Source organism: Epinephelus moara, chromosome 16 (genome assembly GCF_006386435.1).
Source record: "Epinephelus moara isolate mb chromosome 16, YSFRI_EMoa_1.0, whole genome shotgun sequence".
Classification (NCBI taxonomy): Eukaryota; Metazoa; Chordata; class Actinopteri; order Perciformes; family Serranidae; genus Epinephelus; species Epinephelus moara.
In genome coordinates, this window is record NC_065521.1 from 47,047,309 (window position 1) to 47,059,470 (window position 12,162).

Sequence of the window (12,162 nt, forward strand, 5' to 3'; positions counted from 1 at the left end):
TCTTACACATTTAATGCTATTGGACTTCTGGGTCAAAGCCCGGGGCGGAAACTGTGGAGCATGCTCAGAGCGCCTCGGCCAGTTTGGGTCTGATTGACTGTATACATGCAGGAGTCACATGATCTGGGTCTGTTAGTCCCACTGTGAGAGTCAGAAGATTCTGTGGAAAGTGAAGTGACGTCACTTGAAATCAGGCCAGTTTATGATGCTCGCCACTTTTGCCATTCTGTTTCCTGCTTCAGCTTTTGTGTCTAAGCACTTTGACTTGGATTAGGGTTGTGTGTGTGTGCGTGTGTGTGTGTGTGTATGTGTGCGTGCGTGCGTGTGTGTGTGTCTGTGTGTGTGAGTGTGTGTGTGTACCTGTTTGAAGGTGTGCAGCACTTCCTGTCTCTGGCTGAAGTGTCTGAAGAGCAGCTGCAGAGCTCCAGACACCAGAGGAGGGTAGTCGTGCATCGTGAGGTGGATCAACACTCGCAGGAACATCCGACCGCCTTCATCGTCCACCTCCAGGATACTGTTTCCCTTACTGTACAGACACACACACACACACACACACACACACACACACACACACGGACACATTATGTTTATGCAACAGTTAGTTCAGACTGAGTGATCTGATTGGACAGGAGACATTCAGTGAGTGCTGAAATACATACGCATGTATCTGACACATTAAGAGTGGTCATGTGACCACCAATAACCTTTGACTTAAATACTGAATGGTCAGAAAAGGACGAAGGAATGGAGCCTGAATACTTGACTGTAAATCTGCAGGTGTGATCATGTGACATCAGGTGACGACGCAGCATGCTGATGAAGCTGTTAACTCATCATCATCATCATCATAATCATCATCATCACACGTGCTCCACCACAGAGACCGTCAGAATGATGTCACACAGATGAAGCTACATGACACACAGCAGCTGCTCTGTGGTGACGTGTCAGCCTACACAGATGTTAGTTAATGTGCAGGAATGTTTGTGTGTTGCTTAGCAACAGTCCAGTCCACTTGCAGAACTATTTGTGTGGGCGGAGCCAAATAAATCATTAAATAAACAAACAATTAGAAGCTGTTGTCACTTTTTACTGTTGATAAATGAAGCCTGTAGAGCTGTGGAATAACAGTGACATCACACTGGAGGCGGAGCTGTTGGACTGAAGATCAGGCCTGACGATCTTCATCACTCGGTCTGTGGCCTCGTGTCTACGACTGAATCACAGCTATGATGACGTACAAGACGACAGCGCCTCCTCCAGGGTGATGATTAAATATGTGCTTCTTAAAATCAGTTCATGTTCAACAGTGACTCAGTTTGTAATGAATGAATGAATCCGTCAGTGTCACGTCTGTGTGCAGCGTCACCACGTACCCGACTCCAAACATGGCCTCTGCCTGCTCCCCGATTTGCTGCAGGTTGATGGTGGCTGAGGAGGGACAAACACACAGAAGGTTAATAAACAACAGGACTGCGTTCACACACACACACACACACACACACACACACACACACACACACACATAGGTGTGTATGAGTTGAAATGATTCATGTCAACAGACATGAAACAGAGACACATGGTGTGAACACTGCCTCCACGTTTAATCTCTCTAACATAAGTGTTTCTACCTGTGGTTTCCATGGTGATGGGGACATCTGACAGCGTTGGGAGGAGCAACAACACAAACACTTACTAAACTCTGCAGGTTGTGTGTTACAGTAGATCACACACACGTAGATGTTTTTAAAAAGTCATATCTAAATAAATAGTTTATTTTTCTTTTTTCAAATCAGTTTTCATCAGAGACAGTGAGAGCAGCACAGACTGGTTGTTATTCTGTTCGTGTGTGTGTGTGTGTGTGTGTGTGTGTGTGTGTGTACCTGCGTGCTCCATGTTGGTGGTGGCGTCAGCGTCGGCCATGGGATACACATCCACAAACTCCTTCTTAAAGACGGACAGCAGGAAGGAGAGGCGGTAATCCAAACGGACGTTCAGGATGAACTGATGAAGAGGAGGAGGAGGAGGACAAGACGGACGGGTCACAGCTCAACAACACGTTTTAATATCAACTAAACACAGGATCGACTGTGGAGACATCACTAAACCAGCACAAACCCTCCTCTGATGGTGCGACTCAGACCAACAGGAAGTTAGCCTGGGTTTAATGCCAATCAGTGACTGAACTGTGAACTACAACCTCTGGGAAGATCAAACAATGACACGAGACCCAAGAAGATTTTTCAGTGCCCGTTACTGACAAAAGAGACGGTTTGAACCAAAGACAAAAAAAAATCTGTCTACAAAACAGATTTCAGTCTTTAATTCAGACCCAAACACAATCTGTGGATTTTATAATTGTTCTCAGTGTTTGATCCAAAATGAGAATCTGGTTCTTCTCTGCTCTTTGACATGAAAACGTCATGTGTTCACACTGAATCTCACAGGTTCATATCATCAGTGATTCAAGGTGATATATCAAAGTTTAGTTCTTTCAGTATGAAGTTGTGCTCACTGTCTGAATCACAGACTCTGTCCTCAGGATGAAACAGGAAGTGCCTGGAAGTTTTATTTTGAAGTGTCCTGTAGCGTTGTCAGCAGCGTAGCTTCATTTAATAATAAGTTCAGTGAAATGTTTTGTGGCTAACAGACAGTAGAGGGGGCAGAATATCACTTCACTATGATCTTAATGTTAAATAAACTCGTCTCTGACAGACTGAATTACCAGATACCTGTAATATCTCCAGGATCTTCAGCTTGGTGTCCATCACCGTCAGGTCCATCTTATCAATACTGTCTTTACTGCCTCTCTGCGGGTCGAGCACGAGTCCCGCCGCCGCCCCTCGGGCTCCTCCACCTCCAAATATGGACTGCTTCCTGTTGAGGACCATGGTGGACATCATCTGACCCATCCCGTGGATGGAGCGCTTCACGTTCTTCCCTTCAGACGGAGAACAGAGGAGCAAAGGTCTACGTTATTAACCTGACACAGATCAGACGCTGAGGCAACATCATCATCATCATCATCTGACGTCACGTGAAGATTCTCAGTCATCAGACACGTACGGTGACAAACTGAAGCAAACGCAGAGTGAGCTTTGGTTTGATTCACATGTGCTGACCTAAGGAGGTCCCACAGAGGTATGACCGCTTTATCATCATCCTCCTGCCATCACCTCTCAGGTGCTTTCACATTAATTAATTTCAATAATCTGACTTTAACGACTCGCACAAGCTGTCTCCTGACATGACGTCATCAGACCTTACCTGCTTTTTTAACCTCCTAAGCTTCCTACGCCTGCCAGCTGTCCCTTTCATGCAGACATAAATTCAGCACCTGAAAGTGAGATGACTCCCCCTCTCTGAGATCGTACCTTTCATACAGAATGGTGAGGTGGAATAACGTGACTTTCTCACATTGAACAGGTGGTGTGACGACGCTCCAGTAATAAACCTGACTTACTGATCAACAGAAACAGAGAAAATTATAAATAACAGAATGTAAATCATAAATGACATGAACCAAAGTACAGGTGATGACACAGAGCAGGAGAACTACTGAGCAGAAGTCTGACCTGCTGAAGTTCAGCAGAGGAGCCAGAAAAGCAAAACATAACATCCTTATAAAAAAACACTGAGCTCTGTTAAAGTAAGACAGTGTTTTATCAGACAGAAAGTTCAGCTTTTAGCAACTCATTTAAAGTTTTCTAATCAGACCCCGTTTGGAAGTTTTCATCAGATGAGTTTTTACTGACTCCAGTGACAGTAAAGAAAATATCTTTCAGCCAGCGAAGCTTTAAACATGAGACAAACCAGGTTTTAGCAGTCGTCAGCATTGATCAACAGCGTGAGAATAAACCAGACCTGTGTTTGCTGGTTTAGGCGAACAGGAGCCGGAGCAGAGACAGTACCTGATCCATCATCATGGAATAACATCCCGGCGTATCCAGGGTTGGGTCTGCAGTCAATGATTCCCAGCAGGGTCCTGGTGAGTCGGAGCAACTCAAAGAAACTGTAGAAACCAAAGTAAATCAAATGTCTGGCCAAACTCACCACCTGAGGACAGAGAGGACAGAGAGGACACAAAGGACGTGATCACAGGACTGAAGGACTGAGACAGCTTTACATTAGGACAGGAAGTAAAGGGACCAACCTCATAGGTGAGCTTGTTTTTCTCCTCATTGTGGAACGGCAGCTCGTCGTTCAGGACGTTGTTGAGATATTCCTCCATGAATGCCATCGTGTTGGAGAAACGGTTCTTCTTGTTGTCTCTGCTGTCGTCCATGTTGGAGTCGTAACTGAGGATCACACACATCACAACACATTAACTACAGTAAGTAAGAGCCAGCTGCAAACTTGGTCGACTCTGTAATTCAAGAACGTCTGATCTGGTTGAACCTTTTATTCTGTGATTAACGGAGCATCTCCCTGCACATCACAGATTCTCTACACCAACCTTCATCATGCTTCTGCAGACAGGATTATTAACCATCAAACTTCTGCCAGGAGAAAAAAGAATACACCACACTGATGAAGTAATGTCTGGGTCGTCTAGGCTTTAAGGAAGTCCGTCCTCTGGAGGAACCGATCAACTGAAGTGACCTGAGCTGTGAAAACTATAAAATGTCTGTCAGCCAACACTTTCCCCTGGACTGGACAAGGGTAGACCTGATTTGGGTGTCCTTATAAACCAGGCCTCAAAGACTTGTGGACATAATAGACATGTTGCTGAGGGCTGCACATATTCACATGTCATTCATGACCAGAAGCAGACTGTGGACCTCCTGCAGAGCACTACTGATAATATTATCACCTGAACAGGGACTTGAACCCTCTAGAGTGAACACATGCAGCTATGCATATTCAGATCAACCAGCCCTAATATGCTGTTTATTACGTCAAAATATGGAAGAGTGAAACATAGCTTGTGTCAGGACTCTTACAGAGTTTCCTCTGGTGGCAGACCTGTTGAACTTTGTGAACACAGCCTCCATCTTTCATTCCTTGAACCACCTTCTTAGAAATATGATGTGTGTGTGTGTGTGTGTGTGTGTATCATGATTCTTACACGTATCCAAAAACTTTTAATCCAACTGGGCATCTGTGGAACATAGCAGTGCTGAGGCTGTGTTCCAAAATGTTTAAAAGTGGCTAACAAAGGCTAACCTGGTTACAACTGGTGCTGCTAACAACATCTTGATTTTCCAACTTGTTGTGATGGGACTCAGGTGTGACGTCATTCCCAGCTCTGACCTCCCAGGTCAATGGAACGAAGCATTTCTCCTTCCCACCAGAAATATGAGCTTTTCTTCTGGGCATGAATCTCTACCCCTGCAAACTGTTGGCTGGTTGGTTTGTACACAACGTATCCATGACAACGGAGCTGACCGTCAACAGGCAAGTGGCCGGGTGTCAGCTATGCAGACTTCCAGGAAATATTTCTCAAAATTATCACTGTGGACCTCCTAAAGACCTCCATGATCTTATCCACGATCTTACCCATGATCTTATCCACGAGATAACCTTGAGGAAATCTAAACGAAAGCGTCCCAGTGACAGAGTTTTGGATGTAACGCAAATGTTGCAGGGAAGTCTCCAAGTGTCCAAATCAACAATATACACAAGACACAAGCAGACTTCCTGCAGACCTCCATGAATGATGACAATAGTGATCATCACAGACACATCAGAAAACAAACTTATCACCTGAACAAGGACCCTAGACCCTCAGATTTAAAGTCTGACGTTATACTGACTGAGCTAGCCAGGCTTCAAGAAGAGTATCATAGGGAGGAGACCGTCACCCAAAATGATTTAAGCCATGAAAACCATAAAACCTTTGTCCATTACCGCCTCCTTCTGGACTGGAGGAGGACAGACCCTGATTTACATGCAGACTGTAGGATGGGTTGTATCAGATTTCTGATCTGACCAACAAAGACACATAAATGTGGCTGATACACAACTCATTTATGACCATGAGAAGACTGAGGACCTCCTGTAGACAAACTCTAACTGCATCACTCTTGGCAGAAAACCACTCACTTTTCATATTTAACAAATCCATCATGTAAACAACAGAGCAGGTGCAGACACACCTGGCTTTTAACGGGATTTGGAGAAGACACTCTGATTGGGTGAATTCACACCCAAAACACTGCTGTGAATACAAACCCTTTGGGCCTTACTTTGCTCCCAGCTTATGTGTCATTTAACTAGTAAAAGTGGAGTTGAACACTCCCTGCATGCAGCTGCTCCATGCTCTGTGGACCATGAGCTATACATTGTTTAAACTGAGTCCTGGATGTGTTCAGACCTGCACCAACACACAGCTCATTTAGGACCACATGCAGAATGTGGACCTCCATGAATAACGACAACAGTGATCATCTCAGACTCTTCACACAGCAGACTTATAGCCTGAGCAGAGACTTGAACCCTGGACCCCCAGACTGAGTGCATGGGGCTCTACCGACTCAGTCCTCTGCAGGAGGGCAGACCTTGAATTGTATGTGCCCTGTCAAACCAAGATAGGTTGCAAACTGATTTCTGACCTTGCAAAAAGAGGAACATATACTGTGTGTGGATACATGTCAATGACAGCGTCCTCCTAAATTGGGCTTCGAAGACTTTTGGATGTAACAGGCACACTGCAGAGAAGTCAGAAAGTGCAGCAGCCGGCCAAAATTCACCTCTCATTCATAACCAGAAGCAGACTGTGGACCTCCTGCAGAGCTACTTGAATGACAGTGAGCACTGCAGATGATTTTATCGCCTGAACAGTCTTTAATCTGAGCATCCAGGGCTCAAGTCCCTGATTACAGGACATGTGTGGAGCTAACTGTTGTTATCAATCATGAAGCTCTGCAGGACGTCCACAGTCTGCTCCTGGTCATTAATGACATGTGAATATGTGCAGTTCTCGGCATCTGTTACATCCACAACTCTTTGTGACCTGTTTATGAGGACGCTGTCATTGAGAGTCGTCTTCTTGTTTTCAAGCTAAATTACAGTCGAAGTCTGTCCAGAAACTCCAGTTCAGGCAGGATAAAAACAAACTTCAACAATACCCAGAATGCACTGCTGCAATATTAAAATCTACCAACTCTTTGATGGTGATGGACGTGGGGATCTCGGTCCAGAGGCGGGCGAACTTCACAGGTGTGACCAGCTCCTGAGGGTCTCGGTCTACGTGTGCGTGGAGCATGAGGCGGCAGAAGGACGCCCGCAGGTCAAAGGGCAGCGTTTCGTCCATCATACAGAGGAAGATCAGCTCCACGTCCAGCTGCTTGGAGATCTCGTCTATGGCCAGATACTGACGGTCCAGACACATCCGGGCAAACAGCTTCAGCTGGTACCTGAGGGCGTCCACACAGACAGACAGACAGACAGACAGACAGACAGACAGACGGATGGACAGACAGACGGATGGACAGACAGGCAGACAGACAGACAGACAGACAGACAGACAGACGGATGGACAGACAGGCAGACAGACAGACGGATGGACAGACAGGCAGACGGACAGACGGACGGATGGACAGATTCTGTGAGCTGTGATTTCTTCTGTTGGAGTTAATTTACAATAAACTGAAAGTTAACAGTTTCATGTTCATGACATCATCTCCGGACAGCAGCTGTGCGTCTACCTGTAGTAGGTGAGGACGTTCTCATCATGAGCGTTTCCTTGTCTCGCCTCCTGAGCCAGCTGTCTGATGCTCTTCTCCTGTCTCTCATTGGTCTTATCTGTCCACACCAGCCACACCTGCAGCGAGAGACGAGGACAAAATCAAACTGATGAGACAGAGACGACCACCTGCAGCTTCATGTGGTGAAGGTGAAGACACTGTCTTTTTCCTCACGTCTCTCTGAGGTGAAGTTGAGGTCTGTGAATCTGTCTGAGGTCAACTCCTCGTCCCACCTTCGGCTGCTGTGTTTCACCCTGCATGTTAACTGTACTGACTGTGTGCATCAGGTGCTTCCCCAACAGCAAACCGTGGATGACAAGAGATGTCAAACATCTGCTGCAGGGAAGAATTACAGCCTTCAGGTCTGGCAACAGGGACCTGTACAGTGCTGCCAGGTCCAACCTGAAGAGAGGCATCAAGGCAGCCAAGGAGGACTACAGCGAGGGAAACCCACAGAAGGCATGGCAAGGTATTCAGCACCTGGTCTAATACAAATACAGCAAAGACACCTCCACCACCTCCAGTGACTCTCTGGCAGAGGAACTGAATCACTTCTTTGCCCGCTTCGAGGTGACTGATACAGCCAGTGGGAACCTGCTGCCTCCAGCCTCAGACAGCCTGGTGCTTACTGTGAGCACAGAGGACGTCAGGAGGGTGCTCTGAGGTGTTAACTCCAGCAGAGCTGCTGGTCCTGATGGCAGCCCGGGGAGGGCACTTAGAGACTGCGCCGACCAGCTGGCAGAGGTATTCAGCTAAATCTTTAACCCCTGTCTGTCTACATGTACTGTCCCCAAATGCTTTCAATCTGCCACTTTAGTTCCTGTCCCCAAGAAATAATCCATCAACAGCCTCAGTGACTTCAGACCAGTAGCTCTCTCAGCCCAGAACATCATTGGTACACAGTTACAGCACTTGAGGACTCGTACAAAAGCAGCTGTCTCCGCAGGGCCACAAACATAATTAAGGACTCTTCCCACCCAGGACACCAACACGTCACACTGCTGCCCTCTGGAAGTTGATACAGGTCTATGATAGGCTTGTGCCGATTTCCGGTTTAACCGGTTCGGTCCGGTTTAAGAGCTCCACCCGGTTTAAAGCCATATTTGGTAATCCTGTTCAGAAACACTTTGAAATGGTCCTTCCATCCTGAGAGTAGTCAATACATAATGTGTTCAGAAAAGGAATGAAAAAAATCCGATCTCTGTGGCAGCTGCAGGCCTGTAAAAACTCTGACCAATCCCTGCCTCTCGGTGCGAGTGGAAAGAACCAATCAGATGCCTTCATGTCTCGTCCTTATATATTGCTCTGGTCCTGCCCACGCCCCCTCTGTCCCTCCCTCCTCCCTGCGTGCACTCATCACGTGTCACCGTTGCTGGAAATATTCAGCACACTCCTCAGCAGAAATACTGAGTTAGCAGGAGTTTGCTGAACAATGGCAGAGAAAATGCAGCCAAAAGTACCACTTCCAGCGTTACTTGTAACGGCTCGCCCCGCTAAACAGGCTGAGAAAAGAAAGTTAGAGGCAGAAAAGGCTGCTACGAAAAAGACTTTGGATAAAGCGAGAGGACAAACCAGAGTCAACAACGGTGCAGCTTTTGAATGGTGGAGAAAACTGAGGGAGCTGAAGGGCCTGCAAAGTGATGCAGAGGTTGCTGTTAGAGGTGGGATATCCGACCGAAGCCCGACGGGTCCCATCGGGACCCAACAGATCGGGCCGGGTTCGGGTAGTATTCTAGAAGTGGCGGTCAGGCCGGGTCGGGTTCGGCGGCCTATTTTCTATATGTTTTTCCCCTCTATTTTCCATTCAGAGCTGGGATTTCCGTTTTTACGATTCGCTTGAGGGCACCTGAATGCACCACAGCCTTTTAGGGACCCTCTGCACCGAAAAGGGCTGCTTTTGACTTTGAAGACTGGGAAAATCTACCCCTGGATAACAGTATCGATGAAGTGGAACTGTATGCAACACAGAATCACGTCAAGACGAACGAGAGGGATCTTTTGGGCTGGTGGTGAGAACGCCAAAACACCTACCCCAAGCTAAGTGTCCTGGCTCGCGGCATATTGGCTATCCGGGCTAGCAGCAGCGCAAGTGAGCGCAATTTCAGTGCTGCTGGAAGAACCGTCGAACAGAGGAGGACATCGCTGGACCTATCCACAGTGGACGCTATCCTCTTCCTTCATAGCTCCAAGTAAACCATGATGGTTGGATGTAAATAGTTCAGTTAAATCATTAATGGTAAGACATATTTTTTTTAATATTTATCACTTCTGAATGCAGATAATGTGTAATGTGTTAGGTGTAGGCTACACCCGCTGTGGTGTTATACAGCAAACACCTGCTGTTGTCCTGTTTTGTTTCACCTTCACCCGCCGTGGTGATTGTTGTAACATTAATATCAACATGATAAACATGATGTGGTGCTGCTGTTTTCGCCTTCACCCGCCGTGGTGATATTGGCTTAATATTTGGCATCTGCTGTGGTGCTTTTGTACATTATTATCCCTGGCATTTACATACTTTTTTTTTTTTTTTTTTTTTCTATAAAACCTTGTAAGAGCGCCTGATTGGTGCCACGTATGTGAGGAATCATGTCATATTTTCATGTCAGAAATGACTCGTTTTTTGGCTTTATGGCAAGCATGGCAGTATTATTTTATTTTGCTGTATGTTGCGCGTCTGCTTATATAAGTCGGGCTCGGTCGGGTCGGTAATAATTTTGGTCGGGTCGGTCAGTACCAAGTCGGGTTTGGTCGGGTAACAGTCTGAGAATCTCAGCCCGACTCCACCTCTAGTTGCTGTCTTTCTGTTGGACAAGTAATTATTTGTTTGCTTCGGGGGGATTTGTTATTTTCATGGAATATGTAACGTTAGCCAACTTAGCTACTTTTGTAGCTCGTATTAGCCCAATGCTAACATTAGCTTCTCTGTCGGTGTATTGCAGGATGCGCGTTCAAGTTTGTGGGGGCGTGGCTTTGGACGGAGCACTGACGGGAGGGGGAGGAGGGTGGTGGAGCTGAGAGGAGGTGCCACTTTCAAATCTTGCTAGCTCTCCAACATTACCAACTATAGCTTTAATTCACGTCAACCGGATAAACCGAAAAAAAAAAAAAAAGCTTTTCACATCAGCGGCGTGTCAAGGGACTATATTCAACTTATCTTGCATTGTAACATGCATTATGACAACTTAATGAGGTTTATGTTTGTTTATAAATGAAGTGGAGGAGCCTACAAGTGTTTAGCTTGTCTCAGAGGCTGCAGAGGGAGTCCGCAGCTCCGCTCTGCTCAGCTGACTGCTGCTGCTGTGAGAGATCAACTTTCATTGGGGTTGGGGAAAAGTGTGAGGGAGTCAGCAGTCATTCCGTTTGTTGCCCTAGTAACTTCTTGGTGTCCTTCTGCTTCTTCTTCTTCTTGTGTAACCTTGTGTGTATTGGCGCTTAATACAGCATTACCGCCACCTGGTAGATTGGAAGCGCATTGCACCTATAATGGGCTTTTATTGGGGAAAAATAGCTCAAATGTGACCCCCAGTGGTAAAATTAGGTATATAATTCGATATATCGGTTCGGTTAGATATTTGGCTTTAAATCAAACCAGTTGGAAAATTTTCAAACCGGCACAAGCCTAGTCTATGAGATCACACACTTACAGACTCCTCAACAGTTTTGATCCGAGTGCTATTAAGATAATTAATTCATATTAATTCAATATACAATAGAGCATAGTGTGTTTGCTCCTTGGCTGGGCCAGTCGTGCAGATCAGTCTATACTGCTGCTGCTCTCATTACACTGCACTGATTTATATTATTTATTTATTTATTACTGCATTTTATATTCTGGTGTATTTTATGTGTCTCACTGTTGCTGGTTATTGTTTATTGTCTATGTCTTTTGCTGTTTTCATGTGTAATAGCCCAGAGATCACACAGTTTTGTTGTACTGCTGTGCAGTGACAATAAAGGCATTAAATTAAATTGAATTATATGTTCGATAGAGGGAGAATAATCTCAGAAGGATTCAGTTCAACAAACTGATTCTCATCCGTTTAAATTCCACCTGTATTGAACCTCATCAGACTGAGCAGTCGTATCACAGGTAACCAAAAAGACAGGTGTACCTCGTCTTCGTCTCCATAGTCGTCCATCCCCATGTATTCTCCTTGACCACCGCCAGGGGGCGACTCTCTGGGGACACGGCGTCTGGACGGAACAAAACAGACGTCAGGTGAGATAATGACATGTTGACATTAAAGATGAACTCTGCGGACAGGTGAGATATTTAACAGGATCAGTGACTGTCTGTAGAGCTTCTGTCCTCACTCAGTCTTGATGAGGATGTCCTGGTTTTTGGGTTCCAGCACACATTTACAGATCAGCTCCTGAGTGACGGGGATCGCCACATTGTTGGACACACACAGGTCAGACAGGTAGTCCAGGAACCTACACACACACACACACACACACACACACACACACA

At 46.0% G+C, this 12,162-nt stretch overlaps 1 protein-coding gene across 1 annotated transcript in view; it reads right to left on the minus strand.

Moving 5' to 3' along the window:
• Positions 1-12,162, minus strand: part of itpr3 (inositol 1,4,5-trisphosphate receptor, type 3) — a 134,000-nt gene that overhangs the window by 68,526 nt on the left and 53,312 nt on the right. The window contains exons 16-25 of the mRNA XM_050064274.1: positions 12,006-12,128; positions 11,804-11,885; positions 7,650-7,765; positions 7,107-7,358; positions 4,154-4,298; positions 3,912-4,056; positions 2,733-2,941; positions 1,884-2,004; positions 1,377-1,431; positions 361-526 (exon numbers count right to left, since the gene is read on the minus strand). Coding sequence (XP_049920231.1) covers positions 361-526; positions 1,377-1,431; positions 1,884-2,004; positions 2,733-2,941; positions 3,912-4,056; positions 4,154-4,298; positions 7,107-7,358; positions 7,650-7,765; positions 11,804-11,885; positions 12,006-12,128 — 1,414 coding nt within the window. The remainder of the gene's footprint in view (positions 1-360; positions 527-1,376; positions 1,432-1,883; positions 2,005-2,732; positions 2,942-3,911; positions 4,057-4,153; positions 4,299-7,106; positions 7,359-7,649; positions 7,766-11,803; positions 11,886-12,005; positions 12,129-12,162) is intronic.